Consider the following 24,334-nt stretch of genomic DNA (forward strand, 5'->3'; position numbering starts at 1 on the left):
TTCCATTTTTGTAGTTTCTTTATTCTTGAAGTGGACTTTAATTTGAAACTATTTGCTATAATTTGTTGTGGATAAAACACCACAGAATGTTACGGAATAAGCTACTGTTTTGAAGGCCAGTCATAACTTAACCAGCTGTTTACACCTGTATGGTATCTTGACCTAGTGAAGTCTTCTGTTGACTTCAGCGAAGCCAAGATTCATCCTGCCCTGTGGCAACTGAAGCAATGACATCCTAGGATGGCACTGAAAAATCATCAGGTCTATTTGAGATGTCTAACTGCATTTTGGCAGCAGGAAACCAGAAAGCACCAACCACATGGTAAGCCAGATCCCTGCAGAACTTGCTTGAGAGCAATTTTTTCAGAATGTGCACTTAATGAATGAGGGCAGTGGCTGGAAGTATTGTAGTGTGAAGTAGCTTTCAGCGTTATGCAAAATGGATTGGCTTCTCTGTAATCATAGAGTAAATCAACCCTGACTATAATCTGACAATGCGTGCAGACCTGTCTTCAAAGCTGTGTGCAAAAATAGTTTCAACAGATTTTTGTGGCAAATAGAATACTGAATACCTTGTTTAAACTTAGTAGTCATTTGCTGTTTGTAACATTGCCTGTTTAAACCAGTATGATCTTTTGCAGGAGTGATGCACACAGATGTGTCAGTTTGGATCCGTAAGTGGCTGAAAGGCATAGGCATATTGTTTCCTAAGACTTCAGTAGGTCATAAAATCACTGGACATGCGTTGTAGTTTTCAACCCATACTTGAAGATAGCTATATATTATGTAGTTGGCTGAACGAGGTTACTGTTGTGCTGTCAGATAATAATTTATTGAAGACGCGTTGTTCAGCCATCTAGACCTGTAGTTACCAATGTGATACTGTAATCAAATTTTAAGTCTGGTGATTGCATCTTTTGTGGGAAATAGAAGCAATTAATGATATGCTTATGGAGTGTCAAGTACAGTGGAGGTCTAGTTCAAGTTAGAATATTTGAGAGTTATAATGAAATTGATAATAGCATCGGTTTAGTTCATTTTTGGATTTGTTTGAGTCATTAGTGGTTTGATACACAAAATTATTGTGTTTCTGTGGTGCTGGAAGTAAATTATTTTCTTGAAGTGCAGAAGCGTTATTTTTTTCATGAAACATGAACACAGATCATTATTATAGCTTATGTGATTTAACGGTGTCAGTGATTCTAAATTTAGGCTTTTTCTTTGGTGTTCCTTCCTTACGGTAAACTGAAAAACAGCTCTTCCTAAATATTAGCATTTGTAATCAGGTTTTTAAATCTCTTATATCCTCAAAAAAAAGTGTGTTAAAGCTGGTCAGCTTTTCATACTTGCTGTGCCAGCACATTAATGTTGACACTGGTGCAACTGAAAATGTTGGTTGTAGCTTACTTAGTAATTACTAGTATTGTACAAGCAAGTTGCAGAATCAAATTATACCCTTGCTAGCTCATGCAGAGGGCTTAGACACTGCTGGCCTGGAGGCTGTGCTGTAGACTTAGTAGTGAAGGGTGTAGGTGTAGTCCTCAGCACACATGTTGAATCCCTTGTGGATGCAATGCACGGGCATGACTTGCATTTTATCACACTAAACTTTTAAGATGAAGAGGGAGGTAGAAGTGAGGAGTAAGACCTAAGAGATGTAGTGTAGACTGGACTAGACCAATGAATGTTCAGGTTTGGGGATTATTTTAGTATTTATCTCTGTTTTGTCTGAACCTTTGCAAACAGTTGTCAAAATGTAGCTGCATCCTGGGGTGGTTCAGCTTGGGTTCCATCATTCTTCTGGGATGTTCCTTTGATTTGCTTAATATGTGGATTCTTTTTACTGCTGCTTGTTTTGATCCCTTCAGCTACTGCTAAGAGGGGGAAAATGGTTATAACAAAAAAGATTGCGCATGTGCATCTTTTTGAAGGCTAAAGAGAAAAGTTGTAAGGCAGTATGTGCTACCAGTGCATTTCTCCATACATTGAAAGAAGCTCTGTTAAAATTTTGATCTAATGATGACTAATCAATCTGTTGCCCAAATGATGATAGAAACATTTTTCCTTTTTATTTCAGTGGCATTAAGCTGAAATCTGCATACAATTAAAAATATAATGGGTTTTTATTAACAGATCTCTTATGGTTTTCCAAATGTGTCTAACAATTTAATTTTCCAGTCTGTTCTAGCAAATTGTCATTTCCTGAGTTACTGCCAACACAGTGTAGTTCTGATTGAATCTGGGGTCAGGACAATGCTGGAGTCAAAGTCAGCATATTTTTACCTATGACAATTAGTTAATGTTTTACAGCACTTTTTGTGGATGTAAAGAACTCTTAAGTGTTCAATATTATCAAGAATTATCTTCTATATTCTTAATTTAGACAGTAATGTTCGATGGCTTTTGTGAAATGCATTGGTAAGCAAATACATTTTTTTTCTTAGAGCTTAGAAGAGAACACAGCAATGAAACTGTTTTACATATTTTTATTTCCAACTTTACATAGACTGTTCGCTTTTTCTGTGTGTAGCAAATTTTTTCCCTCCTTCATTTTAAAATAAAAATTCATCTGCAATGCAGAATACTCCATTTTTTTTTTCTCAGGGTAGGGTGTGATGACTGTCATTTGGCTGTATCATGAATATAATTTTTTATGTAATTGTGTAGTTATTGCCTATGCCTTCATAGGCATCTCTGCCTTTTCATGGAAGCTGTAAAGGAGAGCCAGGCACCCACACCTGTCTGTATCTAGTCCTTGGGTCTTGTTTGACTGTCTACCCGTCCCTTCCAAGCTCCCTAGTGCAGCCAGTAGGTCAACTCCTGTATTTTCCTTCACTTCATTTAACTCTAGGGTATGTTGGAAAACAAAAATTTGTGATTCACAGGAAGAAATGGGTTGAAAGTCCATTTTCAACCAGTTTCCCCCATAAAAGTTTCACATCCTAGTGCGTGTGGGGGGAAACAACACAAATCTGGCAGTTAGATTTTGGCAAGCCTTGTGTCCCACTGTCCCCCCTAAGCTCTCAGGAGTGCAGGGAGGGCTGGGGCTGGCGTGCACCTCGGGGAGATGTATAGCCCAAAGCTGGCTCCTTGGCGCCACGTCCCATGCCGTTTCGAGCATCTTCAAGCCCGGGCACTACACAGCCTCTCCGGGCAACCTGTTCCAGCACCTGACCACCCTCACAGATAAAAAGGTTTTTGTTTCAAGTTCCCTGTATGTCAGTTTGTTCGGCGGGGTGGCTGCCTGTGCTGTACATCCCCAGGGCACTGGCACGGCCTGGCTGGCTGTGGGCAATGGCTGGTGCTGGAAACCTTGCCCAGCTCTGCCAGGGGAGGTTTTCTTCTAGTGGGGAGCCCAGCCTGCACAGGAGAAGGTGGCTGTGACAAACAGCTGTGGGGACTTTGGCTTTTCTGTGGTTTGCTGGGCATCCGTGGCAAAATGAGTCCATTAAACCACCTTCCTAAGGCTTAACCCTTCCTTCTTTTTATCATACAGGGGTTCAGTTTGGGTTTGTTTTTTTCAGTGGAAGATTTTTCCTTGTTTCTCCTTTGAATGTTTCAAGTTATATGGGTTTGGTGACTGTAAATCTAAAACGTCATAGTTATTTGCTACAGTTATAAATTTGTTACAAGTCTGTACAGTTCTCATGCTCTTTTTCATGGCTTTTTTTGTATTGTTTGAACAATCCTCCATCAGAACAGTGTTCTCAATGAGATTATTTTTACTAGGTTTTAATTTATTTTGTTTGCTTTGAGCTCCGTTTGCTGTTGCTTGAGACTTGTGTATCTGTTTACTTCACATCCAATATTTTGTTCTAACTGGCTCTAGTATTAATTTGATTTAATAAATATCTTACAAGTCTAGTATTGAGGGTAACTTGCTACGGCTTAATTCTTCTGCGCTTGTTTGGGCTGTGAGTTTATTATTGTTGGGTTTGTTTGTTTCTTTTGTATGTTGTCTCTTGCCTGTGTTTGTAAGGAGCTTGTGTTTGGTTTCCCACTGCTGATAATTAGGTTAAATAGCTTTTGATGAGAAGGGCTGGGGGAGCAGGCTGAGGGAACAGCCCTCCCTTGCTGATGTGCTGCTGTTGCTTTCTCCAAAGCAGGCTACTGCCATTGTGCAAAAACCCAGGCTACGTTAAGTGGGATTTTTATACTTTTATCATTTTATCTCCTTTCTTAAGTATTAGTGATGTCTACTCTGTAAAACATTGGTGTGTAGATTAAAACCATTATACAACAGCTAAGCCAGTAATATTAGACAGATAAGCACAACTTGCCATTGTCTCTTCTAAATTTGCTATGAACAAAAACTTGATAAATTTTTATCAGAGACCTGAAGTTACAAACATCCCCAGTGTGTGAGCTTGCATTGTTTGTCCCTCCTTTTATGTTTAAATTTATCCTTTAAGGTGGCATCTTTTTGTTTGAATACTGTCACAAGTCTCTATCATCAGTTGAAGTTCTTTCTCCTAGTCCATTTTTGGATGATAGTGCCGCGTTTTTTCTTTGCAAATGTACTCATTTCTATCAAGTTCATAAGGGGAAAGAATTAACATTTGCCAAAAGGTGACTTGTGAATCTGAGCTCCGTTGTCATCAGTTTGTATGAACCCTACTAAATTCTTTAATTATGTCTGAAGAGGTGGGGAAGACATGAGCTTGCAAGTCCCTCAGACTCCTCTGGAAATTTTGTGTAAAGCATTGAAGCTGTGGTGGGTTTGTGGGGTTTTTTTCCTCCTTTCTTTTTCTTCAGCACTGTTTTAAAGAGCTACATTGCACTTTTATCAATGTCTTGACAGTCAAAATACACAGGCTGTAAGTGGATTTGAAAGGACTGAGTGGTGAAATTCAAGCACAAGTTGACCCTTGTTTTTAACTTTAATTTTCATGTTTCTAACACTTAGAAGAGGACTATCACTTATATCACAGTCTCAGGTTTGTACCTACAGGGAAGGAAATTTTTGTTTCTAAATTATGAATTATGGTGGTTGTATGCTAAGTGTGGATGCTCCTGTGAGGAAAGGTTGTGGTGGTTTTGATTTTTATTTAAAGGAAATGTTTAAACCTAATGCATTTGATGTAAGTGAAGGTCACGCTGCATCTCAGATGACTAGAAATCATTTTGTAAGCAGTGTGTGGGAGGATACCTGGCCTTTTTCAGCCACTTGGTATTACATCACTTAACACACATAGAATTTCTCTCTTGTGATTGCAAAATAAGATGTCTACTACACTGAAAATTAATGTCAGAAGTGGTATTAAGTAAAGGGGCAGGGAACACGGCTCTTGATTGAAAAAAAATGCATATAGCATGAATTATGGCATTTACTGTCTGATATCAAGGTTTTATCCATTTGTATTTTTGCATGCGCTGGGCTTGTTTGTCAGCTAGAGAGTGTTTCAGTGAAGGGTGGATCTCAAATTATTATGTTGAAGTAACTGAGATTTTGGAAAGTTTGTATGTGGATCCTAATTTTGCAGTTTAGACATGTTAATAAATACGAAATAAACTTTAGATTGCTGATGTTCCACTCAAGGCAGGGCAACAGGGCATGAATCCAGTAAGTTAGTGCCCAAATCATCAAAGGGATAACCAGCAAGCTTCTGTCAGTTCAAGGGTCCTTCTGAGCTTCAACTGAAATCTTTGATGTTTTGTGCTGATTCAGAGCCAGAATGCTGCAGGTATAGCAGAATATTTATCCATATGGTTGGGTTGAAATTGGCTGGTGTCAATGCAAAAGCCTCCAGTGGGAGAAGTGAGCCTGGGTCAGGCCCCAGACAGGGTGTGCCGTTGCAGGGGGTATCCATTTCACTATGCGTATTCATTTGCCATTCAATTGTGCCATTCATTTGACTTAAATATATAAATTATTTTGCTATACAGTTATCAACAGTGAAAAAACTTTACTACAGGAAACACTAATTTTCACAAGAGTCTACCTGCCTTGTACCAAAACACCCAAGAAGGTTAGTTGCATTAGTGTTTCTTACCTGCTGCTTCCAATTAAGAATCTATTTAGCTTGCTTTTCTTCGATGGTTAAAATGTTGGATAACACCCAATCCAAGACTGTTTCCTATCACTCTGCCTCGAGCCAAAATGCTAATTCTTCCTGCGTTGTTAACTGGTGTTTTGATAGCATGTATGGCAACACAGGCAACTGCACAGCTAGGCTGCCAGCGTACGTTCTTCTCCCAGCTGCGCCACTGCCTCAGGCAAGCTAACTATAGCTTTGTTTTTGTGAGTAGTATGTCAAAACCATCTATTTATAAACCAAATTAGAAAATGCCTTGGAACTGTAATTTTTCTTTCAGGCTTCGCTTTCAGCTATCCAGAAGCTCAGTATTCCATATTAATGGATTTGGTTATAAAATTTCACTTGTCTGAATGAAAGTAACATATTAAAATATAAATATATATTCATATATAAAATAAAAAAGAGCCCTGTTAAATTATTTACATTTTGGAATATAGATATCAATTATAAAATATTTTAACGTATTTTTATACCTTTACCTGTAAGGTGAAATGTGAAGGATGTGGGGATGCACTAACAAAATATAGAAAAATCACATTTATTTTTTCCATTTTCCATAATTTCCTATTAGTTGTTATTCTTGACAATATATCTTAATGATTAACTGTTATGTTGTTTTAAAGGCTGGAAAAGTAAGGCAAGATGCTTAAGAGAAACATTGTAAAGATGTTCACTAGTTTTGACCTCCTTCAGTCTCAAAGGTGCCCACTGACTAACATTCAGGGGTTTGGATGGTCTGGACATTGGTCCGAGTCTTTGCTAGATATTTGTGAGGATCAGGATACTGAAGTAAACTGAAATAAATATCAATAAAAATGGAATTCAACATAAATGGAGATCCTTGAGAATGTGGAGATAAGCAGCCTTCCAGAATCCACAAAAGAAACACAAACCTTCCAGTTCTTTCAGATCTGTAAACTGTATTGCAGGGGCTCAATGGTTCTTGTGACTTTGCTGGGACCCGGGTGATGTGGTGGAGTTTGGATCTGGATTATATGGGCCAAACTGCACTCACGCCCTGTGGAGCAGTGTTTCAGTCTGTAAGCAGCCAGCCTTTCCTCAGGGGAGCCGTTTTCTAAACGTGAAAGCAGACAGCACAAGGAACAAGTAGCCTATGGTTGCCCATAGGCAGGTGATGCTAGGAGTTTCTGCATAAGATTTTGGAAGTGTTTTCTCTATTTAATAATTGTTCTCTCTCTCAGATTAATCTCCTATAACTAAGCGCTTTCTTTAAATATAAATGGCTGTATGCCACTTTTAGAACACTTACATTACTTTGTTAAATTATTAACCAGTTTTTATCATCAGTAGGGGAGTTTTTATAGAAATGAGAACAGGATCTTACTCACTGGTTATTTTTAAAATGTGCCAACGTGAAGGCTTGTATTTGTGACAAGGCTCATGAAGCATAACAGAGCTGTTGTATAGATTTTAAAGGAATTAAAAAGATTAGAGTTAGAAAAAAGTCTTTTTAGGTGTAAAGCTCCATGCAGGTTCAGCCCTTGCAGTGTATTTTATGTTCTGCTTCTGAAATCAGTGGATGCTGGGGCTGCTTAGCCACTTTTGGTAAGTTTTTATCCTACTTCAGGATTCAGCTAGTAGGCTATGAATATTGGAGCAAGGGGAAAGCTGGTATTTAAGATTTAATTTACGGGTAAGCATTTTCTACCCTGACATAAGACAAGGGTTGGCAGTAGGCTATATGTCTGTCGTCATCTCTCTCTTCTGCTGCTTCTGTTGTTTGCATTAGGTGCTGTGGGTAGAGAAGCACTAAGGTCCTTTTCTTGCTTGAAGGCTTGACAGGAGGAAGGTCCACCTGTAGGGATGTAGCTGGTGGATTGCTGTGGATTAAATATTTGGAGGTCCTTACTCCCAAGCTCTCCATGATTTGCCTGGAGAGTACTGATGTACCTGCTACCCAGCAATTCCAAATCCTGGGCAAGTGGAATGGGGTCAGGCACGGAGAAGCCTCTGTAATGATGCCTGCCAGCTTTTGAGCAGCTCGGCTTCTGGAGAGACATAGGCTCTTCCGCAGCTGGAGCTCTATCCTCCTTGGTAGGCAACTGAAACCAAAATAAGTCTGTTTTGCTCCAGACTGCAATGAAACATAATGCAAGAATATATCAAAATCCACCAGAAAATTGAATTACCTTTCTGCAGAGTACAACTTCTCTGTTGTGACTGAAAATACTTTGGTGAAGGATGGTGTAACAAATGAGAGTTGAGAGAACACGGGTGTCTTCCTCCTAGGCCCTGCAGCATTACTTTCTCCAAATAAATATCAAAGTCTCTGTTTTAAATCTCACATGACTGTTCCAGATTTCCTGTTCAGCTGGTTAATCATCTTGCTGAGAAAGTATGGATATCATGAAGGTGATTTGTGAAGTCTCTGAGAACTTGCATTACATGGCTGGTTTTTTTCATACCAGTGTCAGTGTGCCCGAAGTTAAAATTAAAGATTCAATAACATCACTCCCTGTCTTGCTGTGCTGCGGTGCACGCCACCTCTCCTTTTTGCGCTACGCAAACCCAGATTTTATTTTCAATGGAAAATTACTAAATTTCAAAATTGTATACGGATATATGCCTTGTGCAGTTTATATAGCAAAATACCCTTCTGACATTGGCAAGGCATATTCAGCAGATGGCTGGGGAGAGTCTAATCCTCTCCCTCCTGGCACAAGGTGTGCTAACTACTATGTGCCTTGAGCAAAAAGCCTTCTAGATGTTCAGCTGCCTTTCATATTGGGATAGAAATGTCTGCTGGGGAAGGTAATGCAAAAAGATACCCATGTAAATTCCTTGAGGACATCTTTACTGTAAAAATGAAAAAAATGCAAGAAATTTCTACTGTCTCCAAATGTCAATTGGAAAAGTAACAGGGCTTGCTGTCAGCCTAATTCAGATCCCACCAGGGATTTGTGTTGGGTGGAGGTTGGTTTTGGCAGGATAAGTGGGAAGAGATTACAGCTGCTTCCATCAAAACACATTTCAGGGAAAGCAGCAAAGGATCTTTCTGTGTCTCCTCCTGACACAGCTGAGACCTGTGAAAGACATGGTATGAGGGTCACTGGATGAGTACTTGGCACTTCTTGTCTCATTTGCAGTTCCATCAAGGTGACAACATAGCATTGCAGCAGAGGAGCCAGAAAGAGGCCAGGAAAAACACCACTTGCCCGATGCAGGAAAAATCACTTGATGGAACAGAGATGCTCCACCACGAAAGCAACAGCAAACTCCCCTTCCTTCAGCTGTTCAAAGAGGGTAGGCACTCCTAACGCTGACCCAAACCTTCATTCGCAGGTGCCTCAGTTCCAACAGCAACGTGACAGGAAGCCAAGGGATGGGAAAGACAAAAGGACGCTGTGCTCGCCCTGGCACCTGCAGAGACCTGGCTGCCCTTACCCCACTGCTGCGGCCACCGAGCCTCCCTGCCCCTGCCCTGCCGCTCAGCAACCGCAGTGAGTGTGCTGGTGACCTTGCTGCAACAGCAAGTCTGCTGGGGGTGCTGGCGCCTGATCTGGTTGGCAGCAGGGAGCTGGGGAATTTGGAGAAATGCTGACCAGCATCTTCACCTGGCTGTGAAGTTTCCTCCAAAGAAGAGGCTGGAGATGGCAGTGGGAATAGAGAAGGAGCTTGGTGCCTGGCCCACATACCTACCTCCCAGCGTGTGGTGGGGAGCCTTCTGGGCTGTTGGGAGGCAGCCAGTCACCTGGGGACATTCTTGTCTTTGTATTTCCTGCAAAGGCCACCAGACCCAAACCCTGCAGGTCTCAGGCACGATGCTTAACCCTTTTCCCTACACACCCTTGGAGTCTTTTACCCAGGGACTTACTCTGCCAAGATGACTTGCACCAGACAAGCCCTCCCCATCCATGCCCAAGGTGGATGCCACGTGGCAACCCAGCTTTTGGAGAGGAAGCAATTGTGAGCTTCTCCAAGCTCCTCTGTGACAGTAAGCCAGCTGGGAGGATCTCCCTGCCTATAGGTGATATGGGCAATACTAACCCATTCTGGCTGATACTGTGGCATTAGCAAAAAAAAAAAAAAAAAACCAAGGGAAGGTGCTTATTTACCCAGTAGTTGCACTTTTTAGAAGTTACTGTTGTTACCACCTGCTGTTTCCCTTCTTAATGCTCCTAACATACCAGCTGCTAACATTTCGGTGCTGACTCTTTTCACTTGCCTCTAGAAGGTCCCATTTCTGCTCATGGTGATACTGGTAGAGAAGCTCTCAGGGTCCATCACCCCTGGCCTGTGTCACTGCTGCTGGGTGCCCTGTGAGTCCAGCACCAGAACTGGATGGGAATAGCTGAGAGGCAAATGGGGCAGTCCAGTCTAAGCTGTGGTAGCAAGCTGGGAAATAAGCTATCTGCACACTCAGAGAGCATTCCTCTGCTGTGTGAGCACATTATTTTCTCAGTAACCTAGTTTTATGAATAAAAAAGTCCTCCCTCTTCATAACTACAGCAACAGAGAATTTTATTAATGTTCCCCACTGTAAAGAAAAGGTTACTGTGTCTTATTTTTACTAGGTTGCTTGAAAACCTATAAAATCTATATGGAAGTTAAGAGGTAGCTTGTGATCTGCTGTCAGTCCTATGTGCACGCTTCTTCTAGAAATAAGTCTGTAGGGATGAGTCAGGCTTGGCAGCCCAGTGCATAGGTTCCCTCTAGAAAACAGTTACATCCGAAAATGTAAGACTCTTTCTTCATTTCTCTCTTGGAGGGGTGGGGAAAGATAAGAGTGCTAGGACGATCATAAATATTTTAAAATTGAGCTCTGCAGCTCAGCTGCATGGCAGCTCATAGAAGCCAAATAATGTTTTATAGCCTGACTGGATAAACACATTAGTGCTACCAGCACAGATTCTAGAAGGGTTCTAGAAACCAGTATTTAAATGGCACTTAAACCTGTTCATGTGCTTATCTAAGCCTAGACTGAGGGCTGTTACCATATGCCCACATCTGTAAGGGCTGCTCTCGCACTAGAAATCATTAAATGCATGTGGAAACCAGGAAGAGGTTTCAAGCAGGGCAGCTCCCAGGTGGTAACCTGTGCTATTTTACACCGGTCTGGATGCTGCACTGCAGTGCAGAGTGGGAAAGTCAAGTTTAAAACAACTGGGGTCAAGAAACTAGGGTCATTCTTTAGCTATCATAAAGCAGGCTGACATTTTGAGCTATGCTGTTGAGTGGCCAACCTTCCTTAAAACAGAAAAAGAATTGCATGAATTTCTTGTCGTCATTACTTGGCAAAATAATGTAAGAGATGATATAACTCTGGTTACATTGCTTTCATTCTAAGTTGTTTGTTTGTTTTTTTATTACAGTGATGCTCTTTCTCCATATCCATTCAGCTACTGTTATTTCCTCCACAAAGACTGTAGGAGGTACCATGTTGTGAAGGAGTTTTGTATTGCTTAAACAGTCACCAAACCAACGGACGGCAGTGACTGTTTAGAAGCAGTTTTCTCTGCTACAAGAAAAGTCAATTTATCTGTAGGCAGAATGAAGAAAAAGAGACATTTTGTGCTCAGCAGGATCTCTGGTAAATGGAAGTTCATTGATTATGCAACTGTGTTGGACAGCAACATAAATTTTGGGATGGGGCTAAAATAACATAAGGGCAGGAAAACACTGTCCAGTGGGAAGGGCCTTGAATTGCCTTTGGCCTGCAGAGGTCACACTGTCCTTTGGACTGTGCAGCTAATCTGCTGTGTACCTTTGGGCATGCTTCCCTGCTGTTTAATGCTTCAATCCACCAAACTCTGTGAGTTGAAGTGTATTTGTTTGTTTATTTAAGAAATTGTTTTGCACCCTAAGCTCCACATGCAGTATCAGCACATAAGAACAGTAATAAAAATAAAGAATAATTCAAGTTTCTGTGACTAAATTCTTTATTTTGTAGCCCTGTGATCCAAGTTTTGTGTATGCGTTATGGGAAGAGGGTTTGGTCTGAAACCCAGTTTAATCAGAGGTGAGATTTCTTTTGATTTCGGTTCTTGCTCAGGCACTTGACGCTTGCAATGCTTTGATTATCAGCAAACTGATCCCTTTCAGCTACAAGTAGGAGCAGCTAATTATCTGGAGTTGCTTACAATAAGCAAATATTTTCTGCTGCATGTTTATGTATACCTATAGTTTTCTTAACATTTATGTGAAGTTCTCTAACTGTGATAGTATAGTTGGTGCAACCAAACCTCAATTGGAGGTGTGAACTGCTTTCGGTGATGTCTGCATACAGACAATTTTGTCATGCCATTTTAGCTCGTCTGCAGCAAGAAGTTCTCCTGGCATCATTATGCATTGAAGCCTTTGGTTTCTCAAGGCAACAGCCTTGAGAAAGAAAGTGACCTCCTTCTTTATTTATGGGGCTTCTGGTGCTCACAGGCAGGATGAAAAGGATGAGAAATTGAAAGATGATCAAAGTTGGAGCATATCTTAGCCATAAGATATGGATGGAATTTAAGAGAGGAAAGCAAATTAATTAATTCCCCATAAGAAGCAGTTTTGTAACTAATAATTGAAAAAGTTAGTTTGGAAGTATGGCTTTTGAATAATAAATGCATTCTTGGTGGGGGGTAGTACAGGAAAACGAGCACTTTTTCAATCATGTATGCTACAAAGATACTCCATGCAGGATAAAATACTGCTGTTTTAATTTCCAAGGACGTCTTAAAAAAAAAAGGTACATTTCCATGGTAACAACAAATAATAATGTATGTTTAAACTTATAGTTAACTAGTGGGATAAGCAACTCCAGAAAATCATGGGGAACATATGCATATAGAGAAATAATAAGATTTTTGAAGGGTGACTAAGTGTGAGTTCATGTGGGTGAGAGGAAGAATGGAAGCAGCGAGGTAAAGGGCATAATTTCACCACCCCCAAGTGCGGGTTCTTGAAGGACAATCCACATGGTCAGGCTGTGTGTGGCTTCTGTGGGTGTGAAAGAGGAATATCCGCTTCCATGGTTGTGACAACTTAGGGATTAATCGAAGTTTTTATGCTCTAGAGATTTGTGGCTGAGATTTTTGTCTAGAAAATTAGCAAGAAGACTGAGGGGTGCACACTGCATCAGGAAAGACTGTTGGGGTCTTATTTGCCTTTGTACCAAGCTGACAAAGCAGAACTAATCCCCTGCGTTATGGCCCTGGCTGTTCAGCTCTAGTAAACTAGTAAAATATTATTGGGCTGTGATTCTTTCTGTGCTTTGGGAGACTGAAAATTTACTGGAGCTTCCTTAGAAAGCAAGAATCTGCTCAAGGTATTAATAGCAGAAATCATGCAAAGCATTCACTGGGATCTGCGCATAATTTTGATGCGATGTTGACATTACCAGATGCTGTCTTTGGCAGATAGGTCATGAGAATCACCAGATCTGTGACTGACCTCTTTAAAATCTGGGAATCCATAGGTCCAGACTGATTGTTGAGGAAAAGCTAAAAGAGGACTTTCTGTGGTCGAATATCAAACTTGTAAGGAAATTCGTTTAGAAGGTCTTTGGTGAGGGGGATGATAACACATCAATCTGTGATCCGCATCCAACACTGAAAGTTATTTACATGACAAAAAATATATTCTAGTAACTCAAATATGTTGGGGACACCCTAGGACTTTAGTGTAACACTTTGATAAATTTTGCATTGATTTTTCTTAAAAATTCAGACCATCTCTCCAGAGGAATTACAGCTAAATGTTTTAGGCTTTCTAGAGGAATCAGTGCCAAATGGTAGATACACCCTCAAATAAGAATCTTTCAGGATAGTGTGTTTCATGTCTGATTCATCCCTATGCCTAATTAGGAAAGGAGCAAGGAAACTGGTCCAAGTTTGTCTATGGAGAAAAGGCAGGATGCCTAATTGGATATAGCAGTTTGTATTTATTTTTTCCCCCTATTTCGTAGGGCTGTACTTTATGGAAATGCCAGGATTTTCCTCATCTGACTAACATTGCTACTTCTCGGCATTTTTACCTACCTTTTATAGCATAGGATGACAGCAGCATCAGCACAGGTGTCTCTGTTGAAGGCAAGGCTGTGTAGAAGGCAAGGCTGCGTAGAAGTCTCTTAATTGAGCAGCAGCCTTAGCATCTGCAAATTACTAGAAGAAGAATTTTTAAATTTTATTTTTGGGTGAACATAAGAAAAGCAACTACAAAACCTTTAAATGCTGCATGTCTATGCCCAGTGAACCAGCTTCCAAGTAGTAAATCGTAGCTGTAGCTAGTAAGTTCTGTTTCCCGGTGAGGTTTAGTAGCTCGTGCATACATTGTACTGGCTCAGCCATGTTCCTTCTGCTTCTCAAGCTAATGCAGTCCTTGCTATTTGGGGGCATTTCTGTGCTGAAGGTAACATCCTTTATGTTTTCAACTACAGTCTCATGAAATTTTTGCCTATCACTTGGGCTTAGATGCTGTAAGCATCAAGAGTCTAGTAATTTCTACCAGCAGGGGGAATGAGCTATTAATGCTAGTGTTGGCACAAGAACAAATGGGTTTCTGTTAGGCATGAATAAATTTAGGCTGGGAAGTAGGAGGATTTACTTAGTGATTCTAATAATGAGCTCCTGGAACAGCCTTCCAGTGGGTAGTAGAAGGGCAAAAACCCCAACTGCTTTTAAATGCAATGTATGAAAGGAACTGTGTGACGGAATAGCCAGTGGTAGCTGGGGGCTAGACTTGATAAGTCAAGAGATCCAGTGCAGCCCTTTTCTCCTCTGTGCATGTGCAAGTGGGTCAGGGGAAGAGTGATGATATCTTCCCTCCACTTTGCAACGCTGTGCTGGAATAGCTGCAATCTGCTTTTTTACAGCCTACCAACTGGAAGTGTTTGCTCTCTGTGGCAAAGTCCATGGGATGTGAACTCCATGGTTTTAGTTTGAAGGAAATATAAATGAAAGCACCTATTTAAGCAAGATTTCCTCTGTCGCCCCATCTTTCTTTCTTGATGCTATGTTCATGTTTTAACTCACAAAAGTGAAACGAGCCAGCAAGGGGCAGGCTGATGTCACAGCCACAGTTAGAAGTGCTTCCTTATTAGAAGAGAAGCATTTTTTTTTCTGCTGGTGGCATGTGTTTTACTTGCTAGGTATAGCTGTATCAGAACAGCTGACAAATGTTTTCCAGGTAGCCTCATTGACCAGCATGTTTCTGCTGCTGCTCTAAGTTGGACAATATGGTGAATAACTGGAGCCTTTAGTATCATATTATTTCCACTGACAGCAAAAATACCTCACTGCAGTATCTTGTATACAACGACTTATGTGCAGTTGTTTAAACGTTGCTGAGGGATCCTACTAAACAACTTGTAAAATCCTTTGGCTGTGAATGCTTAGTTAATTATCCAAGAGTACACTGTGAATTAATGCTGAAATTAGTCTGGTGTGGTTTATTAAAATATTTTTTTTCCCTCAGTCAGAAGAAGATTACTGATGCTAAGTTATACCTGGATACAAATTGAACTGCAATTAATAAAACCTCCAACTTGTTTGCTATTAGCAGCACAGCTGTGTTCTCTTCCTGGCTGAATGTTGGTAAGATAAATTCTTTTTATCATCTTAGATTCTTCACTTGACCTTATCAATAACATTTCACAATATTGTGGGGAGGGGGCTGGCAAGTATATCCTTACCAGTATGTATATTCTAACCTGGTGTGCTGCAGCATATGGTACTTGCAAATGAGTTCATTGGTGTAGTACCACTAGTGAGAGGAGTAGTTAACGATGATGTGCACACAGATCTTGGCAAATGAATGGCAGTTCTGATGGGGAAACAGCATTTTTACTGTATTCTATTTTATAGTATTACTGTGTTTAAAATAGTGTTGTGCCTGATATTGTACATTGTTCCACTATTGTACCTGGAGGAGAAAGCTGGGTTTTGGGCTCTTGAACTATACAGTAACGAGAGAAAGCTCTTCCTCTGAAGAGTACAAGGTTGAAATAAAGAAGATGGAAAAGTGAAGAGCATGGAAACCCTGTTTTGTTGGATCTATAGTTTGGAAAGCGATGCTTGCTTCAGAAGAATCTAGAGCTAGTGGTCTGTTTCCTGAGTCTTGTGTTATGTGTTTGTTGTGTTACTGCAACACTTATGCTCCCCGCCGCCGCCCCCCCCCCCCCCCCCCCCCCCAGTTGCTAAAAAGTATTTAAAGAAGCTAAAAGAAACAAAATAAATGAAAAGTACTTATTTTTCTCTGACTAAATGCTGGGCTGCTGCTGAGCTGTTAGGTGGTGGGATGTATAGCAAGAGATGGTCATGTTTTTTTTAAAAAAATTGTAATAACCATATAGAAATATTCTCACAGTGACGACTGAGGAGCAATTTGAGAATAGCTGAATATGGAGAATCAGTGAGTATTCAAACAGGTATGATTAAGAAAAAGTTATACCAATGTAATGCATTGTTCATTGCAATTACCATGTTTCTTCCAAGTGTAGATTATCTGTACTCACATTGCATGTGATATGAAGTAAGGAAATACGAGTGGCATGAAGTTTCAGTATAGCTTTGTCTTAGCTGTTAAGCCCCTGCTGAGAAACAGAGAATGGCTACCACCATTTTTTTGCATGCAAATTACAGCTTATGTGGATTAGTTATGTGCCAGCTAATGAGGTCCTATTGTTGTTCAGTGTCCCCTGTGTAGTTACCTTTTAGACCGGTAGTGTGCTTGGTACCCCTCCTAGAGCTGTTGTTATGTTTCTTCTGTTATTTACAGCACTGGCTGGGTTATTTACTATTGCAAATCAAAAGGAAATGTCTCTAACAGGCCTGCCATTTTGTCCTGTGTCTTTACAGCACAGAGCACAGCGGGACCTTGGTCTATGGCTGAGCCTGCTCATGCTATGGTAATATGAATAAATCATAATTATACTTGACAGCTGCACTTCCTTGATAGCAGATTCCAGCAATGGCTGCCTCTGCTGTTTGTGCTGCCTGTTCCCTATGGTGTTACATCCTTCATCACCCAAGGCCAGTCTTGAGCTGCCCAAGTGGTATCACCTGTTAACACCAAAGTAACTATGTGAGTCTTCTATGCTTAACCTCCTGTTAGACAGAATATTTGATATTGTGGTTTCCTCTTCTGTAATGATCATCACTATTGTAAACTTGATAGCCAGTGTACTTACGGCATCCTTGCAAAGAATTTTTTGATAAATGAGTCATCCATGTTTGTATCTCTTGAACTTGTCTCTTTCATATTCCATCTGCAACAGAAATATTCCTCTTTCTATTAAAATGGTAGACAGTTTGTCTCTGTGAGGAACATCCCATCTGCTCATTTGTTAAAGGCCCTAACTGGATTCTTGAAATAAGTGTTAGGTAAGAGACTACTGCTGAAATTTATAAGTTTTCTTTATTACCTAGGAAGACGCAGTCTTACTGTGCTCACTCAGCAAGATCAATATTATTTATGCCTTGCAAAGGGGTAAGTTCTTTAAAAATGTATTCTGCATAGAGGCTTTCCCAAGTCAAGTGATAAGGTGGCTTCTTTTTTCAGGTGGTATCAGAAAAGGCGTTTGATCGTGTTGGATGGCTGTATCTTTACTATTAGGTTAACAGAGCCTGGACTATTTACCAACTGCCTGTCAATGATCAGCAGTTTTGCATCTGAACCTGCTTTACTTTGAAATGTAGCATTACAAGATTTCATGCCATGTGCTCACCGTGCCCCATCCTGGTAAAGGAGGAGGGAATTTAAAAGCTCTGGACAATCATCTGGAGATGTGATGTGAAGTTTAGTTATCACCCAGATTGACAGCATGTATATACCTTGCATAGTTTGCCTTTGCTCCCTCACCAGTCTTGAAGCACTACCAGCAGTTTCCTGTGTGCCTGACATGGACTTTCCCTTTCCTTTCATTTGGTACAGATGCTGCTATGATAATCCATGCTTCTGGTATTTTGTTTTCAGACATCTGCAGTGCAATCTATCTGGGATTATTTCATAGTGTCTTTCAGAGATGAAAGGAGGTTTAAAAAAAAAAAAAGCAGCTGTCATTGCTATTGAGGAATTTTATCTTGAGCTGATTGTGCTCTGTGAACTGCGTGTGAGTATTTGATGGTTTGTAGGTTTATGAGACACAACTTGAGTTACATGTCCATCAGCAGCTGGGAGAGTAGGCATGTCTGCTTCAGACGGTTATTCAGGTGATTATTTCTGTTGCAGACTTGTACATGAATTAAAAGAACTTTACAAAATCTTTGCCCTAGACAACTTTTGTAGAAAGAGGCAATCATTATTTTCTCCCCTCGAAATCTTGACAGCAAAAATAAGAACTGATCATTTCAGAGAGCAGGTGTTTCTGGGATTTGTTGTTGCTAGATTTGTTCATTTTTGTTGTTTGGTGAAAGTTAGTTTCTGGATTCTATTATTTTGATGTTGTGATCATTCTACTCTTTTGTTCTTTGCTTCTAAAGTATTTTCTTAAACTGTATTTACTTATTTTAGAGCTAGATGCACTGACATGCAGTGACTATGACTGGTCCTTCTATCTGTTTATATGTTTATGGGGAGATGCTTGAATTGTTCTAGTAATTTCTAATGATGAGGAACGGCTGGGCTATGTGGGCTGCATGAAATGTGTCTGGGAGTGTAAGCATAAGGAAGGCCATTTTATACAGAAAACTGGTACATGTTTCTCCCAAGACCCAGACAATAGAGAAATCCTAAGGCATGTTTTCTGTTACGTTTCACACCTGGTCATCTCATGGGTCTGTGTCTTCTATGTGTTTGTCTGCTGTTGAGTGCTTAGGTTTTGAGCTTCCACAAGTAGCACCTATTGGACCAGGATGAGAATTCAGAATTAATTTTTTTTAAAGTATTTCTATGAAATAGTCTACACAGCAATGATTTGTTAAACTGCTTGTACTTTCTAAATTAACAATTATAATGAATTCCAGCTGGAATCTAAAGAAAATTACGCAAAGCAGAGAAAATTCCTATCTTTCTGGAAATCCACGTGGTGCACAGAAGACTCAGATTAGAAGGAATAAACTGACAAAAGCAATATCCAGACAAAAAGGAGAAACATCTTTATTTCCTCAGCAGTGAGACCTTCACCAAAATAAAACCTATCTATTCTTGAGTGTTGGAAGTCTGCTGGACAAAATGTGCACTGAGAACTCATCTAATCTTGCCTCTGAACTGAGCTTCAGGTTTTCCGACTCCTGAAGCCATGGAACAATACAAAGTAGCAGATTAATCTCGTATGTGTTTGAAGTTATTTTTATCCTTGCAAATATTCTTCATAGGGGTGGCTCACCCCAGGCATGCTGAAGTATAAGAGATACCACTCACTGTGCAGAAATGTACTGCTACGTCTTTCTGTTCGTGGTCCGGTGTCTGCTGCTGTGCGCAGCGAGCGCGGGCAGGTGTACACCAGGTGCAGACCGTGCACCCTCCTGCACTGCTCGTCTTGTGTTGGTTGCGCACACGTCCATTTTCTGTGTCAGTACAGACACGCTGCTTTGGTAACGCTTGGTTCTCACTGCCACAGCCCCCGCATGGCGGGTTGGCCGCGGTCACAGGGACGGAAGCAAGGCACGATCTGTGGGCTGGCAGCGCTGAGGGGCAGCAGAGGGGAGCCTGGCTCTCCACACCAGCGGGGAGCAGAGGGGGGGGGCAGGGGCAGGGGCGGCGGGGAGGGCCCCCCGCAGTCTCAGCCGCACACCGGCCTGCGAGTGCGTTGCATCCCCCTCCGCCCGTCCCCCGCTGAGCCCCGGGCGCGGAGCCCGGCCCCTGCCCTCAGGGGACCGATCCCTCGCAGGCTCTGCCGAGCCTCGCTCAGCGGTGCCGGTTTGCACGGCCCGCTCAGCACGGCGCTCCAGGCGGCGGCGGGGCGTTTCCCAGCTCGCCTCGCGCAGCTGCTTCGGGGCCGGGGACCCGCGCGTGCCCCCTGCCCGCCCCAGGCCGAGCCCCGGCGCCCCCCGGGGCAGTGCGGGGCGCCGCCTGCCCCCGCCGCGGGCAGCGCCGGCCGGGCCCGACACCCCGCCGCCTGCCCCCGCCCGGCGGCGCAGCGGACGGCGGCTGCGCGGCCCCGGTGTGGGCCGAGGTCGGTGCGCGTGCGCCCGCCGCGGGGTTGGCGGTTGGAGCCGGGCGGGGGGAGTGGGGACGTGTGTGTGAAGGGGAAGGTGCGCGCGCGCCGCTGCCCGCCCGCCCTCGCGCTGAGGTAACGGTCTCCCGTAACGCTGAGGAGAGGAGCCAGACGGGCGGGTGCCGCCGCGGGGAGCCGCCCGCCGCGCTTCGCCTGCGCCCGCCCGGGCCCCTCCTGGGCCGAGGGCGCCGCGCTGCCCCCCGGCCGGCCGCCCCCGCGCCGCCCCGCCCCGGGGCGCTATGAGCCATGAAGCCGCCCGGCAGCATCTCCCTGCGGCAGCCTCGCTGCGGCCGCCGCCTCCCCGCCGCCGCCGCCTGCCGCCCCGCGCTCCTGCCGCTCCTCGGCCGCCTCGTCTCGCTGCTCCTGCTCCTCCATGGCTCCTCCTGCCCCCGGGCCCGCGCGGCTTCAGCGGCCGCCGGTGGGTATGGCGGGGGTACGTGTGTGCTGGTGTGCGTGAGGCGGCTGCTGCTCCTCGGGCCCGTCCGCCCCCTCCCCGGCCCCGCTGCCGCCGCCCCGGGGGATAAACCCCCGTAACATCCCTCTCCCCTGAACGGTGTCTGCCTCCGCCCCTTCCAGCTCTGTGTGCGCCTCTGTTTCGGCGTGTAGAAAAACGGGGCTCGGTGAATGTTTCCTTGGCTGGCATGTGCACAGAAAAAGAGAAATGTGAGGTTTCCCCCCCGGTCTCCTGAAGCCAGTGCTGCAGTGTTTCGGGTAGAGGATGGGGTGAAACACGCTGGTGAGATATGCGACAAAAAAAAGGCTTAGGTAGTTTTTGTGTGTGTTGGGGTGCATCTGTACGGGGATCTGGCTGGGAAGCTAATTGATTTGTTTGGGGTTGGTTTTTTGGGCTTGCTTTTTGTTTGCTTTTGATTGCATGTAGAGATACATATGGAATGCTGAGTATAGTCGGTTTGTGCATCATGTTATTACTGTTGCGTTGCTCGTTGATTGACTGCATCCTGAAATTTTAATGAGAAAGGCTACCGATTTCATCTGAAAAGCTGCCACTGAAGAAAAGGGTTCTTGTCAAAGTTAAAAAGAGAGAGGCAGAAAACTTCGTATTATGTAAGAGAATTGATTAGCATTCGGTGTCCATGGACTGTGAATTCAGTTTTTCTTGAGAACATGAGGAGTGTTCTTAGCCTTTTGGAGATACACATTTGTGGTGGGGTTTTTTTTGGTTTTTTTTTTCTTGCATGTGTGTGTATGAGAGAGAGAAGAGAACTATCTTGGCTATCAAAGAGGGTGTAGGGGGTAATTACATATCCATTAAGTTGGGTTTTTTTTTCTCTTGGAGGTTGAGGCATTAAAATATTTATACTCCATGACTGCATATGAAAATGTATATGCATTTAAATAAATAATTCCTGAAATAATTTTGTGTGTGAAAAGTGAATCAGATCTAGCTCAATGAGTAAGCTATCTTTTTGTTTGCTTAAGTGATTGGAATACTGCAAGCTGAATTATGTAGCTTTTTTATGGAAGCAAACACATTCTGCCATCTAATTCATGGCTGGCATATCTTTCTTCCTCAGACCTGCACTGGAATGAAATGGCAGGCGATATAGAAGGAGTACTGGCAGATGAAGAGAATACATTTCAACAGAATAAAAGCAGTAACAGTAAAAATAACAGTTACAGCAATGTAATCCAAAAAGAAGTCACACTGCCTTCAAGACTAATCTATTACATCAACAGAGACTCTGAAACCCCTTACCATATCCTGAATACCAGGGCAAGGCACCAGCAGAAACATGACAAGGTAGGGTAAAAAGAGGCTCATCTGCAGAGTTTTCAAAATTGTAATATGTGATGTGGAACTGTTTGAATGTTTTGTTATGTAGATCTTTGAGACTTTATGGTGGTCCTTACCACCATTTTTAGGAATTAAAGGAGGACATGTAATTAAACAAGAATATAATTTCCCTTGTGTTAATTTAAAAATAATTATTTTGAATTTCAGGATGGTTCAGACACTGAACTGTAGATAAAACAAATGGGAATTATGTAAAGTTGACTTGTTTGATCAGCATAGAATCTTGTGTCTTGACTTACGATATACCATCATCAACTCAGTGCTTCTTCCAAAATAGCTCTACACTGCAAAAATGTCTGCATAGGGAGTTTCTGTAGAATCCTGAACTTACAGTATGAGTTACTTGGCTTTGAGTGTATCATGCACTACCTAATAAATGCAGTATTGGTTTCCTGCCAGTGTATGATCAGTGAAGGCCACTGTAAAATGTTACTGGGTTTTGTCAGATAATACTTGTATTTTTCATTTGTAATGACAAGATCTAATAATTCATTTTACATAGATGCAGATAGTAATTTTTTTTTCTGAAATTGCATGGGGTTGAACAAATTTTGGTTTTGTGAAATAACTTGGCAAGAAGTAAACCTATTCTAAACTATATCACTTAAGAAGCACCCTTTAAAGTGATTCCATCCTTTTTTTATAGATTTTTATTTAAAAAATTAATTTCTTCCCGCAGGTTAAAAGGGTAAAGCGAAGGTAAAGATGGTTTGTATAGGAGTAGATTGCCATGGTAGAAAAGGTAGCAAGCCCATGAGTGTGTATGGTATTACCTATTGAATTGCATTTCTTTTTGAAATTTTAGAAAGTTAATTTATTATGCATTATATATACTTGTGTTGGTATTGATTATGTACCATTTCAGATGTGGAATTAATATGAAGGCACTGTGTAATCTTTGAAAAAAAGATGAGATGGTTGTATAGTTTTGATGTTTTAATAGGAAGAAAGGTTGCTTCCTAGCTTACTGAACTTGCCATACCAGTATGCACCTCTAGATGCATCTGAATGGACCAATATGTTATGGACGGCACAGAAAAACTGTTCAGTTGTTGGTATCTGGAGCTACTTAAGAGAATACTACATTCAGAACTAATACCCCTTTAAAGTGAGACCACTCTTTTAAATAAACTTAAAAACTAGGGAATTTCTGTTCTCTTTGGAGGGGTGTGTGGGAAGAAAGAGATTTGTAAGTGCTTGCAGGCCTGCCTTTGGGAATAGTGCTTCCTCTGTATTTCTACATGAGTTTTTTCTTGGGAATCCATGGAGGAGAATGTCCGCCAGTCTCTTCGCTCACCCAGCATTGCCCACAAGAATGTTGCTGCTGTTGCCTATCCTTCCTACGCCCTACCTTATATTTTACCTGTTGGGGTAAAGCTCTGCAGAAATCAGTGCTGACAGAATCGGTATTGATTTCCTTGGGTATGCTTGCTGCTGAGTATTGTGTAAAGTGGATCTCCTTTCTACTTACTGTGTCCCTTTTAAGCGCAGAGAATGCTAACACTGCAGTTTTTCCCACAGGAAGAGTTCTTTAAGCTTGGGGCTTCGTGGAGAGTGACATTATGTTGACTTCATTCTTCTGGCATGAAAATTCTATTGCTTTGATCCATGTAATTGAAGGAAAGGGTTGATTATGTTCCTCTCCTGGATTGATTTTTGCATGTCTTTCCTCCAGAACACCATGGAGGGCTTTCCTCCTGCTGCAGATTTTCATCTTGTGTTTTTCCTTGCATGAAGTAATTTCTTCATGCAAGTAATGGGGAGCAGGGAGACTGCCTGGGATGTAAAAGGAAAATAACCCATAAAGAAAACACGGTGCAATTGGTTTGTGAAAGATACAAGAAGGTTTTGATTTTTTTTTCGGGTGTTGTTGTTGTAATTTTTTAGTGCTTGCTTTTATCCTTTCCCAGAATTAAATGCTGTATTGTAATGAATCCTACTTGCAAGATTTTGCTGTCTCCCACATTGGTAATAAAAAGAAATAGCCAAAATACCTTTACAGTTAGGTAAACAAAGAAGTCTATATTTAGGATTGATTTTTAGCATGTGAAAAAAGTAAAGACAAATATGATGACCTATTATACATACACAGTGGACAGCTGAGGAAGAAAAAATACTATTTTTTTTTTCTTTTTTTTTTACTGTTCTTGGAACCATACATCATGTAACCTGTATTTTCTTGTCAGCCTTAATATAACGTTTATAGGCATATGATGTGGATATACTCCCTATGGCCATTATTTAGTAGACACCTTTCTGTGGAACTTCATTATAGTGGCTAGAAGAATATAAGCCATATGGGTAGTTTGTGGGATTAGGCCTGAATACCTCAGAAATGCTGAGTCACTCACTATAAGGAAAGGGGAAGAGTACAGGAAATTT

The 24,334-nt window shown here is 41.9% G+C and overlaps 1 protein-coding gene across 13 annotated transcripts in view; it reads left to right on the forward strand.

Annotated features, from left to right (window-relative positions):
• The first annotated feature begins 20,204 nt into the window (after positions 1-20,204).
• ADAM23 (ADAM metallopeptidase domain 23) overlaps positions 20,205-24,334 on the forward strand; it is a 76,038-nt gene continuing 71,908 nt past the window's right edge. For 2 of the 13 annotated variants that reach the window (XM_040603570.1, XM_040603569.1), the window contains exons 1-2: positions 20,207-20,569; positions 21,672-21,898. In XM_040603570.1, coding sequence (XP_040459504.1) covers positions 20,383-20,569; positions 21,672-21,898 — 414 coding nt within the window. In that variant the 5' untranslated portion in view covers positions 20,207-20,382. Of the gene's footprint in view, positions 20,570-20,745; positions 20,873-21,067; positions 21,202-21,246; positions 21,302-21,671; positions 21,899-24,334 lie in introns of those variants that run through there. The other 11 variants (XM_040603562.1, XM_040603567.1, XM_040603561.1 and 8 more) reach the window with 10 other exon arrangements.

The sequence above is a fragment of the Falco naumanni genome, chromosome 8 (assembly GCF_017639655.2).
Source record: "Falco naumanni isolate bFalNau1 chromosome 8, bFalNau1.pat, whole genome shotgun sequence".
NCBI classification, from domain to species: domain Eukaryota; kingdom Metazoa; phylum Chordata; class Aves; order Falconiformes; family Falconidae; genus Falco; species Falco naumanni.